General features: G+C 34.4%; 1 protein-coding gene across 2 annotated transcripts in view; it reads right to left on the bottom strand.

Moving 5' to 3' along the window:
* Positions 1-3,074: 3,074 nt before the first annotated feature.
* The window catches only part of LOC121981468, a 69,041-nt gene continuing 51,075 nt past the window's right edge, over positions 3,075-21,040 (bottom strand). The window contains exons 7-11 of one of the 2 annotated variants that reach the window (XM_042533999.1): positions 20,824-20,880; positions 14,504-14,569; positions 4,960-5,034; positions 4,141-4,235; positions 3,075-3,325 (exon numbers count right to left, since the gene is read on the bottom strand). In XM_042533999.1, the coding sequence (XP_042389933.1) occupies positions 4,185-4,235; positions 4,960-5,034; positions 14,504-14,569; positions 20,824-20,880 (249 nt within the window). In that variant the 3' untranslated portion in view covers positions 3,075-3,325; positions 4,141-4,184. Of the gene's footprint in view, positions 3,333-4,140; positions 4,236-4,959; positions 5,035-14,503; positions 14,570-20,823; positions 20,881-21,040 lie in introns of both variants that reach the window. The other variant, XM_042533998.1, reaches the window with a different exon arrangement.

The following is a 21,040-nucleotide window of genomic DNA, read 5'->3' on the forward strand; positions in this document are numbered from 1 at the left end:
GCATCATTGAGCAAGTTTGCTGCTAGCTCAAGTTGGTGGTCCACTTGCAAAGTGGTTGCGGTCCAGTCGGACCACCAATTATCCTTAGTGCTTAGACTTTTACATTCTCGTAATTTGAGTGAATGGATGATCCGTAACTATGGAAGGGCATTTGTGGTTTGAACAGCTGCTTGTCTTTGTAGTTGGTGAAGCTATTCCCTGATGGCTTGATCACCCTCGAGGGTGATTGGCTATTGTCTCTGTAGAAGCCTCTATTATTGTTCAACCAAGTAGAGAGGTTGTCGAGTATCTTGATCATCTCCTGTTGGGCCTCCCCGTTGGGTTTTTACTGAACTTCCTCCAATGCTTGGGGTACTAGCTGCAGTCCTCCGAGGATCTGGGCTGGTCATTCTGAAATTAAGAGATAATTTATTAGTCTTGAAAGTGAATATGCTAATTGATTATCTCAGCCTTCTATGTGTTCAAACTGGATGGTAATGCCAATTCCAGTAATATAGTCCGTGAAGGCGAGTCACCGAACCCTAGAGGGTTTATTTGTAGCAGTCTTCCCGAAAAAGCTTATGATCGCCTAGCAGTCAGTTCTAATAATCATCTCCTTCTTATCTAAATAATATATTTTGAGACCTTCGAGGGAGTTCATGACAACATATATCTCTGCATCAATGGTAGATTTAATAGGAGAGCATTTGCCACTCGCGTATGCACACACCTTCTCTAAGTTTTTAGGGTCATATTTATACCTTTTCCATTTGCATACACTCCCCATCCTTCAAGGCATCTGCCTACTTCAACTATTATAAAACAAATCTTCAGGAGACACTTCTAAATCTGGCAGTTGTTTGACGGTCTCTTTAATTTTCTTTACTAAAGACCAATCCTGAAAATTCATCCTTTTGTCACCAGTAGGGCTGGTTTTTACGTAGAGAGGACTTAATAGTTTTCCAAGGTTAGGGATGTAGTTTCTAGCATAGTTAAGAATACCCAACCAGGAACGCATCCCTTGCTTTGTCATTAAATCTTCTTCCTTGAAATATGTGATTTTTGTAATAATGTGAGGCTGTAGCTTAATTTTTAGATTTCCTAGGACCGCACCTAGGAATTCTATTTCGGGAACAACAATTTTCATCTTAGTTGGGCTTAAAATAAACCTGTATTATTGGCATATGTTGAGCATAATTTTGAGATGCTTCGAGTGCTCTTATTCATTCTTGGAGAAGACTAAGATATCATCAATATAAACAACAATAAAATCACTTGTCCCCTTGAAACAATTATCCATCTTCCTCTGGAATATTGCGGGTGCATTTTTCAGCCCGAATAACATAACAAGTCATTCATATAACCATCAGGTACCCAGAAGGCGGTCCACTCAATGGATTATGGGTGCATTGCCACTTAGTGAAACCCGCTTTTTAAGTCAAATTTAGAGTAAATGGAACTACGGTTTACCTTTTGAGGTATAGTATTTATATATGGTAAGTTGTATTGATCTTTGTTTGTAAGATCATTTAGCCTCTTATAATTGAATATCATTCGTTCTTTTCCTTTTGTTTCCTTTCTACTATTATTCTTGAATTGACTATGATGGCAGTGGTTCGATGCCTGCTTGTACTTGGCCGGATTACTTCAAGCTTTAATAGTGACTGTATATGCTTTGAAAATGCTTCCTTCTGCTTGAGTGTGAGATGCTTTAACAACCTATCTTTGATGGTAAAATCTGGATTCTTAATATCTAGATAACATAGGATTTTATTCTTGGACCAGTGCTGAAGGGGGGGGGGGGGGGTTTCCCAATAAAACCTTGGTCCTTTTATTCTTTGAGTATTGACCCAAATTGTTCTGTAAAATTTTGAGAGGAGCTTCCAATCAAATAAGAAACAATTTCTTTGATTTTGATATACCCATCTTCTTCAAGGTCCAATTCTTCAATTGCTGCTGTAGTATTAATCGTGGGGAGTATATTTATAACAGTTAAATTTTTATAAAAGGTAACTACATTACCTTCTATACGAACTCCGCCGTTCATGGTTCGTATGAAATTACATCCTATAATCATCTAGATCTTGTCTCCTAATGTCATTGGAAATCTGTATGTATAGGGGATCCTGAAATTATTATCTCTTATTGCCATTCGCCCTTGTTTCATCTTGAACTTTATCTTTTGTTGGGAGTTTATACCACTAAAATGGACTATATATATATATATATATATATATATATATATATATATATATATATATATATATATATATATATATATATATATATATATAGTTTGCTGAAATTAGATGCACATAAAATGTGATGAAAAATTCAACAAAAAATTTAAAATATAAAAAGGAAATAATAGTCAAACATCCAAACTAAATCAAGGATTTTCCCTTCTGAAACTCATCAAAATTTTACCCAGCAAAATATTTCATCTTTTATCAGGGAAAGAAGATTCAAAGTTAAAAGTACTATCCAAATATCTTGGGCAGTATTAGTTAATAATAATATACCAGAGGAAGTAATCTCCGCTAAACTAATTAAATAAATTTGATTTACATTTAATTCCTTTTGTTACTGTCAGCTAACATTGCTAGTGTAAGTAATACTGTGACTGAATTACTTAATACCACTATGCTATTTTAACACGTAACAACTACATAAATATTACATGCTATAGTTACTGCATTATAATTACTTTGATAACTTTTGAAAATAAAAATATTTTTACAATAAAAAATATGATGAGAGTTTTTTAAAAAAAAAAAATAAATAAATGCCCTTTATGTGAAAATGGTAATTAAGGGTGCCTTTTGATTTTTACACGAAAGAAATTTAAAAAATGATCTAATAGCAAAAGTAAAAGTAAATGACAAATGAATTCAACTATCAAATGGAATAAGAAAAGTCTGGACAACAAACAACAAATTTTATTAATGATTTATCCAATGTAATAAATAAAAGGGGAGAAATAAAAAATTTACAAAATAAGGCTTCTTCCTAAAGGGAAATAAGATGAATAACGAGATTACCAAACTATCTATAGATTTAAAATTTTTAAAGATATTAACTCATAACATTAATAATTTTAAAAATCTTTCCATTTATTTATTATTGTAGCAGCAATCAAAAGACCTGATTAATTAGGCATAAGCTGAAGGGAGATGATGCGGTAATCACAGTCACAGAGTGGTGGACTGTGGACATCAGTGCAACAACATCATCATCCTCCTTAGTTACAACAACAAAAAAAAAAAAATTAATGGCCCATTTTTTCTTCTTAATGCAACTGCACATCCATCCACAAATTCATCAACTTTGATTTCCATGTGAAGAGCTGCCACCTTAAAATATTGAATGCAATAAGTTTGTAATATTAATCATGTGTAAAAGAGTAGTGATGTAATATTACCAACGTATTATAGATAGATCTCAATAAAAGGAATTTAATAAAAAATATGAAAAATGCTTAAAGCTTCGAATTCCCTGAACAACCATAACACTTGACCAGCAGACAGCTCTACTTAACCATCTAGAATAACAAATTTTGAAGCCGTAAGAGTTCAACATCTAGCTGACTAGCAGTCGTAATATTTAGTTGGAGGGGCTTACATTTACTTGTATGGCTGAGGAACGAAAGTGGTAACGTATTTCAGTTCATCCGCAATGCATTTTGCAGAACTTCGTTGGAACTAACATTTCAACTGGGTCAGAATGTTTTCTCGGACGCAACGAATCATAACCGAGGCATTTGAAATTTGATGTCGAGATTATTGCATACCAAAATTCAAGCACGAAATTCAGCAGGAGACCATTTGAGTTGGACAATAAATGAAAACAAACGAAACACTGGCGTTCTAACCAATTTTTAAAGACTAAAATCATCCTCCAATTCTCACTACCCTTCATGATCAAAATGCCAATGCATACACCATCATGAATTGAAATGGTATATGAAAGTCATAACAAAGTGACTGGAAGATGACATGGAATGGTGAAGCAGTGGTGGAGAAATGATGTCAAAGGAATGACTCCACAAGAACAGGTAGAAAAATAGACTAACGCAAGACAAAATATCAAGATTACCAGAACGGTTGGTGCATTGAATGAATTATACACTATTTTCATAAAATTCTTAACTAATGTTCATACCTGTCAACTGCTTTAGATCTGAAGCTCTGAATACCCTAGTTCTCCTAGGGCCTACCATTTTTAGAAGCCGCAACCGGAATTCCTTGCTCAATACACTGAAATTGAAATTGCCCAAATGAGTTTATAAATATGATTGATGGAGAATGAGGATAAAAAATATATAGTTTGAGAAAACATCATATATCTAGTCAATAAATATTTTTTCCCCAAATAATTGTTTATATGATCAGCTTTAGTATAGGCAGAGATACATCATCCTAAATTACTTCCTAGCATCAGATTGTGTCAAGATTTTATTAAATGTGTCTACTGATGTTATTGCAAGTACCAAAACAGGAAGAAAATCAATTGGCACATTAAAATGAACTAGAGTATCCAATAATCGAAATCACAACATAAGAGTCCATTAACTTTAGTCTATCAGTATCAGTCCATCCTAAAATGTGACATGTCAATTGGTTGTTTGATCTCTGTCAAAATTATGATGTGACTTCTACGTGGAATGTTGTCATATATGCAAAGTGACTATTTTAGATGTGGATGTGGGTGAAACTGGCCTTTTCGAAATTTTCTATTAGGTTTAAATTTGAAAATAGTTTTAATATTTAAATGGGTACTAGAAGTGATAAATCAATGTGGAAATCCATTTAATCCATGTAGGCATCCAAAACAGCAGTTTTGATAAGTTTACAACATCACCTTAGTTTTGATCAAAGAAAAAGAAAAAGAAAAATGAGCTCAAACCAAGCTTGAGACGGACAGTGTTCATACCTAGGACAGATAATGAAATTTTTTTTTTTAAAAAAATGCAGAAAATACCTGAAGAAGATAGCTATGGAGACGGTCCAGAGTTTGAGGGAATGTTGTCGCAGATATGTTCACGACTGTCATTCCCTAACATTGATAAAAAGCTAGCACAATTGAGTGGATAAACATGATTTACATTAGTCATAAATAATAAAGCCCAAGTACATATCTGTCAAAAAAATAAATAGAAACTAAATGATAGATGGTCATATTGATTCTTAGTCACTAGTCAACATCTAGTATTGTGGTCTAAATGATATCTGACTACACTGACATCTGTCAAAAAGGCCAAGTGCATCAAAAAAGGCATTCAATGTTACCAAAGATATGCACTATTACTACACGACCTATGTTCTTTTAGGTGGATCACTCCTTGAATGCACCACTTACTTTTCTCCTTCGTATCAACAACTGGAGGTAGACAAATGTCTTACAATGTCTCTTTACCAGTGTAGAAATAGAGAACAAGAAATCACAAATGAGAGCACAATAAAGAGAAAAAAAAAATGAGTTTAAGCACTTAGAACACACACGAGTTTTCAGGTTATCCGCTTTGTCTTCCAAAGCTACCATAAGCTCATATATATAACCACAGCTTCAAGTTTGAATTCATTCTGTGAAATCAACTTTTTTGGTGATCAACGGATTACACTTACCATCAGTTGACAATCGCTTGGTTAGTTGATTTTAACAACTAATAGTCACATTTGTCAAGTTTATCCGTAATTTGGCTTATTATCGTGAGCATCAATCAACTTGTGCTTTAGACCAATCAATTGATGGTCTAGCAGTCGATTGCTCTCAAAATTTGAAACTTGAGTCAACACCTAATCTCATCCTTTCATCCCTAATGTACATGTACACTCAAACTTTTCCTCTCTTAGAGTTTACCTGCATGCCAAGACTCTCCAAGACTCTATGACTCCCATGCCTAAAAAGCGACTTGCCTTGGAGACTTCATCGTTCCTAGCATTTGGTCTCCCTAAACTTGATGGGACTATGTCATACCTAGAATTTGGTCTCCATAAGTTGTTGAGACTTTTGCCTTGCCTAGCATTTAGTCTCCCTAACTGACTTTATAATTTGCCTAGCATCTAGTCTGCTGGGACTTCATATTGCCAAGTCTTTGGTCCCTAACCTATTTGTTGTTGGTGCATCGACCTCCAGAGTTTTGATGTTCGTTTGACAATATGTTTATTGATATATGGTCAACATTGAACAAGTAATTTGGTCAAGGTTGACTAAGTTAATAGAAGTCTTGCCAGGTCAATGTTGACCGAATGCTTGGCAAGAGAAAAGTCTAGGCATGACAAAGTTGATCGGATGTCTGACAAAGGTAAAATTCAAGCAGGTCAAGGTTGACTGGATGTACGACAAAGGGAAAGTTCACGCAGGTCGAGGATGACCAGATGCAAGGGAAAAACTCAAGCGGGTCAAGGATGACTAAATGCTTGGAAAAAGGAAAATCCTAGGAGAGTAAACACTAGGTAATGAGAAGTCTTAGGAGTGAACTGCAAGCAAGAGTGAGTAGTAGATTCGGGCGACCGAAATAAGGTTTCCGAGACTGCATGTCGATCGGACCAACATAGTTGGTTGACCGAAGTATAGTGTTGCTAATACTATTTTGCATTACTACTTTTGTCTATTGTGCTAATTTGATATGGCAGGAAAGTCTTAATGAATCAGGACGATCAGATACTAAAAAGAAAAGGTCCAAACATGTCAGTTGGACTAGATGTTTGATAAGGTAATTCCTATAGAGGGCGTGTCCCATTTGAAGCAAAGCATTTAGGCGATGATCCGACTCAGAAATCAACTCTGATTTTAAGTCGAGATCACACAATCTTACTGTTAGAATATATATGCATGGATATGACTGTTTTAACTCTATTTTGCAATATTATTATTGCTATATCACTAATTTTGATTTGCAAAAAAATAGAACCTTTAGTTGATTGAAGGGTTTGATTGACCAAACCTCCCATTAGAAGATAAGCACAAGTCCAAAAACAAAATCAAGGATCGGTCAACTGATAACGAGAATTAGTCGACCGAACCTATATGGAAACAGATGATCAGATAAGATCGGATCGGGTTGCCAAGGAAACCCTGACTATCAGTCAACCAATCAAGTAGATTATGCGACGATTTGATCTGATCGGATTAGACAAGCAAGGAAAGTTTGGGTTCAGTCGACCGATCTGGAGGTTCAATTGACAGGAAAAAGACTGGCGATGGCCAACATATAGAGTCAAAATCCTTAGGTCAACCATAAACTTCTAGACCCAGACACATGTATGTCTTCCTTCCTTGTAGTTAACAAGAGTGTCAAATTAAGGGGAAGAACCTATTGAAAGATTGATTTTTAAAAACAATTTTTCAAAATTTATTGTCAAAATTTATCTTCAAAATATCATCAACGATTTTGAACAAGGAATAAGTTGTGTTTTTCCCGAGGACCCCGCATGGCGGGAGCTTCGTGTATCGGACTACATATTTGTAAGAAGTTGTGTTCTTAAGAGTTCAAAATATTGTTATATAATATTTTAAAAATTATGATTGAAAATGATTTTGAAAAAGATGTCGGGAAATATCTTGAAAATTCGTTTAAAATTATTCTTTGAAAATTACTTTGGAAATTCTTTGAAAAACATATTTTGCAAATATATGTTTTCAACAAAGAATTTTTGAAAATATCTTGGAAATTATTTTTGAAAAAAGTTTTTCAAAATAACTTTGAAAATAAATTTGAAATAGATATTTTTTAAAGGTTATTGAAAGAGATTGAAAAGTTTATTGATGATTTTCAAGGAAAAAGATATAAACTTGAACGCATCTATCAAGAAGGTAAGAGAGATGCCTTTTTAACTAAGGATTACCTAATAAACATTATTGGTGCAAAACAAAGGAAGTCCTTAGGATTTAAGAAGTCGAAAAGTAGTTGATATTATTTTTTATGTATGACAAAGGGGGAGAAGAAGAGTTTAAATTAGAAACCTAATTATGTTAATTTTGCATAAGACTTGAAAAGTTGGGTTGAATAATTAGCCTAACTTAAACATATTATCAAATATTAAAAAGGGAAAAATTGTTGGTGGAGACGAACTCGAGAGTTTTGATGTTTGTTTAATAATATATTTATTGAGATACGGTCAATGTTGGCCAAGTAATTTGGTCAAGGTTGACCAAGTTAATAAGAAGTCTTGAGAGGTTAAGGTTGACCTAGGCAAGTGACATGAGTTGATCGGATGTCTGACAAAGGGAAAGTCTAGGTAAGTCAAGATGACCAGATGTCAAGCAAGGAAAAAGTACAAGCAGGTTAAGAATGACTAGATGCTTGGCAAAGGGAAAACTCTAGGGGAGTAAACCCTAGACAGTGAGAAGTTTTGGAGGAGTGAACTCCAAGCAAGAGTGATTAATAGGTTCGAGCGACCGAAACAAGGTTTCCGATCTACCACAAGTCAAACAGACGAGCATATTTAGTCGACCAAAGTATAGTGTTGCAAACAATATTTTTCATTACTACTTGGTGTTAGACACTAAACAAAAGAGGTCCAAATAAATTAGCTGATCGGATATTTGACAGGTAAGTAAGATAAGTTCTGAAAAGACCTTTCATATTGGAAGGCAATGAGGACATCCCATTTAGAACAAAACACTTAGCGATGGTCCAACTCCGAAACCAATTTGGATTTCTAAGTCGAGATCAGACAATTTTACTATCAAAATACAATATGCATGAATACAACTATTTTAATTTTGTTTTGCAAGACTATCATTATTGCTATATCACTAACTTTGTTTTGCAGAAAACCAGAGCCTTCAGTTAACCGAAGGGTTTGGTCGACCGATCATAAGAACATAAGCACAACTTGATATGATCCAAGTCCAAAAGGAAATAAAGGATCGGTCGACCAATAACGATGATTAGTCGACCAAACATATATGGAAACAGAGGATTAGATAAGATGGGATCGGGCTATGAAGGAAACCCTGATTATTAGTTAACCGATCAAGCGAATTACGCGATGATTTGATCTGATCGGATTTGACAAGGAAAGTTTGGGTTCAGTCAAGTCGATTGGAAAACTCAGAAATCAAGCATTGACTTGGTGGGGCAGTGGCCGAACATGGTGTTTGATCGACTGAACAAAGAATATAAAAGAAGCTCGAGATTTGTGGCTCAACATCAATTCAATCACGTTCTTCATTGTTCGACTCTGCGAATCAAAGCCCTACTCATCCGTGCTATGACTACCTCATGCTAATCACATGCTAAGGGCATGATTATATCAATAATCTCCCTCTCTGAATTTGATAATCAAAAGTTAATTTTGAAAAAAAAACAATCACAAAGCAAAACGATCACAACTCAAGAGGTAATCACAAAGTTAAGCAACACTTTACATGATTATAGTGTCTAAAACTCCTTGCTCCTTTTTTTTTCAATTATAGTGACGGTTTCTAATATCTCCCTTTATTACAATGATGGTTTTAACTTATAACTTTCACATCTCCCTCTTTGACACACATCAACAAGAACTTCACCTATACAAGGTGCCTCATGAATCATGATGCAAGGTGCCTTCCTTAAACGATTAAATCATGACACCCCCTTTGAGATAAGTCCAATGCTCAATCTTGAGCTTCAAATCTTATCATGGTGGGAGCCTCTCCCTAGAACAATCTTCCCCTCACATGTCCTTTACTTAGGGAACTCCCTTTCCTCAAGAAAATATTTCCCTCAACTTTGGGAGTTAATAACATAAGGAAGATTAGTGCTACAAATATCCTTCCTATATCCTATCAACATGTTCATATCAAACTCCTTGTTTTTTACCAAGCAATAAGTTGAGTGAAACTCAATCTTGTACCCAACATCACACAATTGGCTTACACTTAACAAATTGAATTTTAAGCCCATTACTAACAAAACCTTCTTAATGATGAAATTTGAAGTTAGTTTAATGCTATCTAGTTATACCTTGAGCTCCCCACTATTGCTATGATACATTCCCTTCTTTTTTTATGCTGGAAAGTGAACTTTCTTAAGTTTTTAGTCGTGTTTTAAACACCTGTTATCAACCAACCATTCATCTGAATGTTCTTTCATAGCATGTACCTATTTAAAAATGAAAGATGAAAGATTTTGGAACCATACATTGGGTCTAGAGGAGTTAACCAAAGATTGCTGAGGAAGCCAAGCCTTAACTACTCTAGTGTTTCTATAAATGGCTCAATGGCTCCCAGGTATTATGTCTAAATACTTGGACTGCAACATAACAATTCCAAACTAGCCTTCATCCCATCCTCTTGTAGTCTCAAGTGCATTTTCTTGAGTTCCTCAACTTTACTCTTGGTATCTACAGGTGGAGGATGAGGCTTTTTATTCCTTACAAGTTTTGAGTTCCTTTTGGAGCAACTTGATTTTCTCCTTGAACTTCGCTAATGAATTTGTTAGGCATGCAATAATCTCATAAAATCTATCTAGTTTGGGAGAGTTTACATGATCATCATCATCATCATCATCATCATCATCATCATCATCATCACTTGATGATAATCCTTACTTGCATGAAGAGGATGCCTCTCCACAAGATAAGGCCTCCTTGTTGTCATCACTTCAACTCTTCTATGCCATCATCTATCACCATGAAGGCTATGTGCCAAGTCACTTTGCATAACTCTTCTTCGCCTGAAAAGACCGATGAGGAAGAGTCACACTTTTAGTGTCATTCTAGTTAGTGTATCTCCAGGTACTTTAATTTATAGTGACCTTTCCTAATACATCCGAAGCAAATTACAAGAGACTTGAGTTTAGATATATCTTTCCTTTAAGGACCCTTGAACATTTTCTTTACATCCTTCTTGTCAAACTTCTTGCTCCTCATTATCCTTTTGACAAAGTGAGCCATTTCGCTTGACGATATGTCATCCTTATGATTTCATGTTTTGAGTTACATGAGACTATCTTCTTTTTTGCTTCTTGACATTATGCCTCTTCTTATTTGCAACCAAAGTCAAACCCTTCTCATTGGGAACAAGGTTAGCATGTTTATGAAGCTCAAATTCACAAAATAATTCATCTAATTTTACCGTTGAAAGGTCCTTAGACAATCCACAAGAATTTATCATGGATGACCACAAAGTTGTAGAGGGAAGACCTTCAACGTGTGCCTTATAGGGTCGTGGTTGTCTACATTTTCCCTTAGTGCATGGAGTCCATTTAAGATGTCCTCGATTATACCATAGAGGTGACTCCCCATTTCTCCTTTCATGGCACAATTCTACAATTGACTTAAAAATAAATCTTTTTTAACAATTTACGAGTCATGAGTATTTATGAAGCTTTATGAGCTTCTCCCAAGGTTCTTTGGTGCTCTTGAAGAGTCCTACTTTATTGAGTTGGTATGGTGCCAACCCACATTGCAAGGTTATGGTGACTTTCACATTGGCTTGCACCTCCTCCTTCAACTTCGTGGTTGATTTACTTGACTCACAACTTTTCTAATCTCATCGATAGGTATCTTAAAACCTTCATTTATACTAAATCAATTTTCTATGCCTATGATCAAAGATTGCTCTATCCTACCTTTCTAGTAGGCGAAGTTTATACCATTGAAAAATGGAGATATCCCTCTTGAGCTATCATCTCCTTAAAAATTTGCTCCTTTGGGCAGTCTGATACCAATTGTTTGACCGTCTAAAGAGTTATAGCTTCGAAATTAGATTTTTCTAGTGATGAGATTGTTGCTTTCTTACCATCAATCAATTGGCTAGCTGATTTTGACAACTAATGGTCACATCTGTCAACTTGACATTAGTAATTCGGCTAGTTACCATTGAGCATTAGTCAATTGGAGTTTTAGACAAGCTGATTGATAACCCAATAGTCAATTGATAAAACAACAGTTAACTGATGCTCCAGAATCAAAATAATTTTCTGTTTGATTTTTGAGCTTAGTCGATTGACCAATCAATTAACTGAATTCCCAAATAAGTAGTTAGTACTTTGATTCCAGCAGTTTCCAAGGCTAAGTCCATACCTAAGTCTAATCCCTTCATCCCTAGTTTAGATGTACACTCAATTCCTCAAAGAGTTTACCTGTGTGCAAAGAGGCTCTCCAAGCCTATGAAACTTGTCATGACTAGTATCTGATTTCCTAACCTACTTGAACTTGTCTAGCATCTGATCTTTCTGATGGATTTCATTTCTTGCCTAGTATTCAGTATCTTTGACCTACTTGACTTTATACCTTCCAAGCATCTCCCTATCCTACAAGACCTTCATATGCCAAGTCTTTGGTTCCTAAATTACTTTGGTTTTCCACACACCAAGTATCTAGTCCTTGTTGACCTAATTAGACTTCCGTCGTTGCACCTGCAGCACATGTCAAATTTCCTACACTTGTAGATACACATGAGATTAACAATATCTCTAATTTGAACTTTGTCCAAATATCAAAACCACATGTCAATCACATGCTTCGGACATGATTACTCCAACAGTAAGAAGTTGCAAGGTTGCATCTACCTTTTGTAAAGCAAAGTTTCCATGGCCAACACCTACATTTTGTGCAAAACTTCTCTTTATCCCTGATCTTCTTTTAAGGTTGGCATGCCTATTGGCACTAACATGCCTAATATATCTTCTTTCGGCTAAGGATTGAAACTATAGCTTGGAATGAGATTTCAAACCTCACTCTCAATTTGATAATTTGTTGTCATATGAAATTCAGTATGATATTTTGTGTTAACTGCAATTTTCAAAAGTCACATATTTATATATTCAAAATAACTGCATATGTTGCAAGACTCATGGCTTTATGTTCCCTAACTTGAAATCTAAGTTATGTTCTAAATAAATATGATTTATTGATTAACCCATATTGTGACAAAAAATTCCATATTTATTCATTGATAGGAATACAAAAAGTTTAAGAATTTATTTTTAAGGCATGGACTGTGGTTTGTGAAGTTCATATATTTTTGCTCTTATCTTATATAAATTAAGATCTCTCACTGAAAAAACATACATTACATTACTCAAAAGCTTCACTCAAAATCTCGTCATGCCTTATGGAGCAGTTGATAGACTAGTTCTTAATTGTTGATATAATAACATAACTAATAATTCAAGTAACATAACAGTAATGTTATTTTATATGGTAATAACATTTCGAATGTTAGTTTTGATAATTTATTATAAATATTAAAGATATTAAACAATTAAAAATCTTATTTATATAGTATAGTAACTCAAACTGTGTCTAATATCAATAAATAATTTTACTAGTTACATATTATCTGTTATTACAAATTTAATAAGATATGTTTATAATGATCTTATTATACTTTAAAATTTTGAATTTTAAAATATCCATAGTTATTTCTTTAAGCATAATAATTTAACATTACTCAATTACAACAATATTTTTACTATCAAAATATTTACCTTATATATTACGTAATTAAATACTATTGATTATAATAATCATTTCAATGATTTCTTGTAAAAGAATCAAATACTTATTCCATGGATAGTTATTCTTTACTTTATTCTAACAATTTATTATTGATTTCATCCTTCAAATGTGATCAGATCAATTGTACAAGCAAAAATGAGTCGAGCAGGTCGGGCAAGTCAAAGGAACCGATTGAACTAGATGGGTCAAGCATGCTAGAGGGAAAAACGTTGAGCAGTGGACTGTGACCCATCATGTAAGCAATTAGGACAAGTGAGCTAAGCACATTGGCTAGTCAAGGCAAGTTGTTCTAGGCGAGTATGCCAAGTGGGTTGGTTGAGCCAAACAGGCTAAGCAACTTAATTGGATTATTAGGTAAGCAAGTTAGAAGTAGTTACTCAGCATGTTGCAGGCAGTTGACTTGGACAAGGCAATCAATCAGATAAACCTATTGGGTTGGTCAAGGTACTTAGAGTCGATCGAGCTAGGTGAGCTACTTAGGCATAGTGCTAGTAAAACGAGTTAGTCAAATTATTTATGTTTGATTTTTTTTCATTGTAAAAATATATTCGTTGAAGGGGAGCCTTGGCGAAACGGTAAAGTAAAAATGTATTCGCTAATGTTCTACCAAGCAAACATAAGAATGTTGATTTCATATTTTATTCCATGAACCAAACTAAGGAATAGCTATTCTTATCTACCAAACTACGGAATAGCTATTTCTTATTGATTTTATTCATTAAAAATAACTATTTGTCTACTCCATTTAGGTAATCACTATGTATATATAAGACATTAAAAAAATTAGATTCATATTTTATTGTGTTATTCATTTAGTCATTTATTGCCATAGAAACTAGAAGTGCTTTTCATGGAAACATAGTAACAACAATATATATACACCACTCATTCAGAGACCCCAGTAGTTTCTTTTCCCAGATTTACACCAGTTAGAGTATTAATAAAGTTACGTACATAATCAAATAAGATATCATACAAGCATTTTTTGAAGATTCCTGTTATTTTCTTTTAACAAAATGGAGGATGATAGAAACAATTGACTGCAAATAAACTACTGAAAACAGGTTTACCTGTGACTCAAAAGAACAAAGGTAATCCTGAATGGTTTTCAAGTTGCTTATAAGCTTATTTTGGTCCTGCAAGACAAGTAGAATCAAAAGCTTTGTAATAACATAGTTCACTGTAAACTAGAAGCATACACGAAGTATTCAGCAAAGTTGGTTCATTTAAGTGATATCACATTGAACCATATCCTGATCATGCAATCCGTGTGGGTAGGATTTTGTTTCATAAACAGATCACAGATTTGCCTGTATATGTTTCCTTCTTATTAAATTTCATTGTCCTTCTTATTGATACATGAGATCCAACTACATATGCATCTTACCTTTGTTTCTATCATTCAAGAATGTTATTAACTTGGTAGATCAATGCCTATCCATTGATAAATACTTCAGATAAATAAAAATGGAGGCCACGGCTAATTATAAATTTCTACATAAACATGTTTATTAACCTACAGATAAATACATCAGACAAAAAACATGCTAATCATAAATTGCCTAGCAGATACCATGGCTTTTTAGAAAAAAGAATAAAAAGGAACTGTATTTTGGTGGAATTAAGCAACAATCCCACTTGACAGACACAATGTATACATTATTATGAATGCTACAATGCTTATAAAATATGCAAATCAAGGTTTAAAATTGTGAGCCTCTAGGACAGTTGAATGTGACTAGAGGAGGCGAATAAATGCTTCAATTTTGTTTGTCATTTGTTCTGAAATTTCAGTTGGCACAACGGAATAATAAAGAAATAACTCAAACACAAGAACACAAATTATTTGCGTGATTTCGAACCCTTAGTATCTACTCCATGGCCTATGAACCTTAACGGGGATCACTCTCAAAATCACCTTTAACTTTCTTCTTCTTGGAAGCCTTCTAGAGGTGCAGAAACCTCTTACAAATTTATCCAAGTTACAATAGCGCAAGCGAATACAAATGATAGAAAAAGTACAATACAAATGAAAGATTATAGAAATTTTTTGTCGGTGTTACTTTTTGAAAGTTTGGATGAACACTAGAACATTGGTTAGTTACTTCTCAAAGCCCTTGTAGAAGTTTTCACGAAACACTACTTGAGTACCCTTGAATGAATCCCTTAAAGCTCCTTTTATAAGGCTATTGTTGGGTCGACTGCTCACTTACCATCAGTCCACTAATGTGTTGTCAAGTCACCATTGCTGCAAAACTTTTCATAACAACTCAGTCCCAGCTCTCATCCTATGGTCTTCAGTTAGAAATCATCATAACACTTTGTTCATTTTTCCTTCTACCTTAGTCGATTGTGCAGTTGATCGCTCCAAATCAGTCGCTGGACAACAACAGTTCATTGTTCAAACCTTGAATCTGTCCAAAAACACAACCTTGTGTCTTCAAATTCATTAGCCGTCTATTAGCACTTTGATTCTAGCCACACTAAGTCTAAAATTATATCATATAGAGAGAACGTATATCTCTGGACTTCCTCATCTGCCTAATGCATGTCTTCCTTGACTTACTATGACTTCACTTCCTTAGACTCCTCATCTTTGATACTCCACACATGGTCTAGTATTCATTCAACCTTGGCCTACTAGGAATTCACCTTGCCTATCCTCAAGTCAACCTTGACCTGTCATGACTTCCATTACATGGAGACAATTCGCTAGACTTCCCTTGTCTAAAGCCCACTTTGAGATTTCAATCTTGTCTAACATCCGGTCAACCTTCACCTACTGGGACGGACTTCATTCCCAAACATTCAGTCTTCCTTGATCTACTTAGACTTCCATCACCTACCCAACATCCGGTCATAGAAAAAATTTCACCGCTAAGCATTCAATCTAATCCTCATCAACTTGCCTAGACTATGACTACCTAACATCCAATCATTGTTGATCTACTAGGTCGTCAATTGTTAGACATCTAATTCTACCTGACCTACTTATACTTCCTTTACTAGCATCTATTGAACTTCTCATTATCTATCAAACATCGAATCTACCTTGACCTATTTGAACTTTCTCTGCTAACACCTATTGAACTTCTCATCATGTGCCAGACATGATTATTCTATTGCTAACAACTACTAGACCTCCTAAATGCCAACTTCATATTGGACTTTCTCTTCTACCAACACTTGTTGAACTTTTACCAATGTCGATACCAACTAAACTTCCAAAATGTTAACTCCATATTGGACTTTCAACACTTGTCAAGTGCCCGATGGACTTTGACTTACTTAAGTTTCTCATATGCCAAAAGTGTGGTTGACCTTAATTCATTTGGACTTTTTTCATATTCAAATATATAGCCAACCTTGACCTATTTGATATAACATCTTCAACTTATCAAATATATTACTCAAATATCAAACACAAATCTCATGAATCTGACTATAGGCTAATTGCACCAATAGAGTTGTGGTGCACCTCTTAGTTCTATCATTGGTTTTAGATACTTTGTTAATTTTAACAAAATGACCTAGAGTTTTATAATGAAATAAAGTTTTAAACTTTTTCCATTCTTTTCCTCTTTTTAATCTAAGATTATCTCTATCAAGGTTCTACTCAAAGGCAATGTTAGAAAATGTTTATCTCTCTTTTCAGGAATTTCTATATAAGTTTTTTGGTTAGTGTTTTTGTTCACAAACATCTCTACAAAATGGTATAGCAAAATGAAAGATCCAAAATCTCATCAAGACCGCTCTTACTCTGACATATGCAAATCCCCGTTATTGATGCATGGATCTTATTCTCATTGGATGATATATTTCTAATCACATGTCATTCTTTACTCTTCATGGTCAAATTCCCTTGATTGTACTATTTGCATAAGATGTTATATATTCTCTTCAACTATGGGTATTTGGATGCACTTGCTGGATAAATTATCTTAACAATCCATCAAGTGTATTTTTCTTGATTATTGTTATTTTTAAAAAGGTTGTTATTGTAACTCTCCTAAGACAACATGCATTTATCATTCCTGATATGTCTTTTTGAGTCCACTCCTTTTTCCCCTCTACAACATCTCTACCTGATTCTACAAAAGAAATTTTCTTTGTTCCTACACCATTGTGCTTCTCAACCCTGCATATAGACCTCACCCTAAACTCTACTTCTGTTACTTGACTCCTTCCCTTACAGATATACTGTGGACGACCACAATGTGGAAATACTCTAGCATCTCCCTAAGGCTCTCCAACACTCTCTAGCCACCAATCATGATCTAATATCACCTTTCAATTTAGATATTCTCATTATTTTTATCAAACGTACTCGTAAGTGTTTATTTTCTCAGTCACTTTCTCATTTTATATCTTATGCATCATTACCACCAAAATACTCTATCTTTATATCTTTGTTATCTTCATAGTCAATATCTAGTAGCATATGGCTACATTCAAGTTGATGGTCTTGACTATATGGATACCTTGTATATAGTAAGAAAGAAAGATAGCTTTAGCCTATCTTTTCTTCTTACCAAGATTGTTGCAGATTAAGTGTTCTATCTCATTTCAGCTCATTGTTTATATGGATAACACTATCATCATGATGATTCTATCTAGATTGCAAAATTAAGTGATTACCTCAATCAAGATTATAATGTCAAGTACTTCCTGAGTGTACAGATTGTTTGCTCAAATGAAAGTATTTAGCTCTCACAACGCAAATGTACTAGTTATTCTAGGAGGCTAGCTTGCTAGGAACTAAACTAGTAAATAATCTCATGGATCCTTAGTACTAGGATAAGGAGAATCCCTAGATGATTTAGGAACCATGGAAGGTTAATAGAAAAATTAAATTATATCTCCATCACGAGGCCTAGCATCTCATTTGTTGTTAGTGTAATTAGTCAAATTTTGGAGAATCAATATCATGATCATTGGGTAGAAGCTATGAGAATCCTATATTACCTTAAAAGTGCTCTAGGAAAAGTTATCTTGTTTTGTAAAGGTTTTGGTCCCTGACCAGAATGATACAGTTTCGGTACCACATCGTATCATGCTGATATGATTTTGATATTTTTTAAATATAAAATATATTAACTAAAAATAAAAAATTTAATCTAAATATTTTAAAATAAAACAGATAAAATATTTTATATATATATATATATATATATATATATATATAATTGGATAATTTTATTAGGCTTTAATTATGCCTATCTAAATTATCCCAACCATAAGGTAGGAGTTGATTCAAATTAACCTAAGTTCCTAATTAAAAAAACCTTCTCCCTATCCTGTGGCGCCTCCAGGCCCACGCAATGCGTTCGGACGTGTCTGGACTCGTCGCCGACTAATGCAAGGCGTACGAAACGCGTCATCAGGCTCATGCAAGGTGTTCGGACCAATCGCCGAGCTTTCGGCGATGCATCCGCAAGGCCTCAGGGCATGGCAATACCGGAGGCGTGCTTGTGTCGTTGTCGGTTTGTGAGCGGAATGAAATATTTTGCCTATATCGGGCGAAACGACTCAAGATTTTAAACTATGCTCTGAGCTATATATACTATGTTATCCCATAGATAGATAATCTAGATTTGGATATTGTATGCTCATATGCAGCAAGATTGAACAAACAATTGTAGTAAAACTAAATATAAAGGTTGAATATGAGATTATAGCCCTAACTGTATGTGAACTACATCCATGTTGCCCTTGTAGAGCCAAAAATTTGTATTGCAACAATCAAAATGCTAAACACATAGCTTCAAACTCAATATTTCATAAGAGGACAACAGACATAAAGATTGATTGTCACTTTGTCAAAGAGAAAGAGCAATCAAATGAGGTCATCACCTTATTTGCGAGTATTGGTGATCAATGGACATATTGACTAAATCTCTAAAGGACTTATGGTTAGGGTTGAGTAAATTCATAATAAGTGGAGATTTTGTAATATATTCAAAGTTCTACACTAGTTTGAAGGGAAGTATAATGAACTAAGTTGTAAACAAATAAGACAAAGATTTAAAATCTCGAGCCATGACAACATTTTAGTATATATGACTTGAACAACACTTTGGTACCATGCCAATGTTCCGACATATGGTGGTAGTAGCAAATTAGAGGAGAAAGAGATGAAAAAAATGAGCACCACTATATGTCTCTCATCTAGCAAGATGCAATTTTGATACTGACATGATATCATCCATATGATGACACAATGCCACACTATAGACTACATGTGATAAGCAACATCGAATTTCAATAATTTATCAAAATAATATGTTTCAACAATACCACTTAGCACAATACGAGGTTTTAAACCATGGATAACACCGTAAGCGTTAATATGTAAAAAAGGGCAGTTCGGTGCACGAAGCTCCCGCTATGCGGGGTCTCGGGGAGGGGTAGAATAGGGCTACCTAGGATTGTTCAATAATTTTCTCTTCTTTATTAGTTGTTAATGGCTAAACAAGATTACAACTACATATTATATATATCCATAAGGTCAAACAAACTCTTCAAAAGTATAGATACTAGAATAATTTAAAATTTAAATCTATTAATTAAAAAAAAATCATTTTACGAGAGTAAAAATTTGTTTTAAGTTGCAATTTACAACCACTTATGTTATCTCCAAATTGATTTCTCTATAAAATCATTCAGAGGCTGCAAAAAAGTTTAAAATATTATGTCATGTTGGTCAATGTGACCACAAGAAATCATTAGCCAATAAACATGTAAAATAGATCAATCACGAGATTAACATGAAGGATGGTTCCTTGAATGGGCGAGCATTCCATGAGCTACCCATGATACAGTTTTTCATGAGGCTTTTGCAATGCATTCTCTGGCTTCCAAAAGACAAGGCATTCTTCCCCAACGCAGGTGAGGCATGTCTCCTAAAGTTTTTCCTGCAAGGCCTTAGCATAAGTGAGTCTTTTTCCACACATGCTAAGGAATTCTTTCTTTAACTTCAACAGGTTTCCTTATTTGTTCCTCACTTCTCTATTATCTACCGATTCCATGTGACAGCATGCCAACACAATACTAAACACGATAATTTCCAACTAATGGAATACCTTGACAACTCAAAATCTTGCCTAGAGTTAAATTCAGAACAAGCTTACATACACATTGTTCAGTTTGTGGGAGTGTTTAAGGGAGTCTTGATTGTATATATATGTAGTAGAGGGAATATTATATAAATGCTTCCCTACATATAAGGTGAATTGAGTAATTATTGAGATGTATAGTGAATAGTTTGACCCCACCTAGTGGGATAAGGCTTGGTTGTTGTTGTTGTTGTTGTTGTTGTATAGTGAATAGTTTGAATTTTGGAAGAAACATACAAATCATTCCACAACATGGGGCATGCAATTTCATTTACCTTGACTATGCATTTATCTTGAAATGTTCTAGTGCCTACCCATTCCTCTAAAAGAGCCTGCAATACATCCAAAAGAGGTAGTACGTTAGAACATCTATTTTCTTTTAGAAATACAACTGAAACTAGGACTAAAATGGATGCAATGCATGGGTTTAAACTATTTAATTATGTAAACTGTAGACAGAAGATCTATTTGAAGAAAAAGATAGAACTGCAT

This window comes from Zingiber officinale, chromosome 5A (assembly GCF_018446385.1).
Source record: "Zingiber officinale cultivar Zhangliang chromosome 5A, Zo_v1.1, whole genome shotgun sequence".
Classification (NCBI taxonomy): Eukaryota; Viridiplantae; Streptophyta; class Magnoliopsida; order Zingiberales; family Zingiberaceae; genus Zingiber; species Zingiber officinale.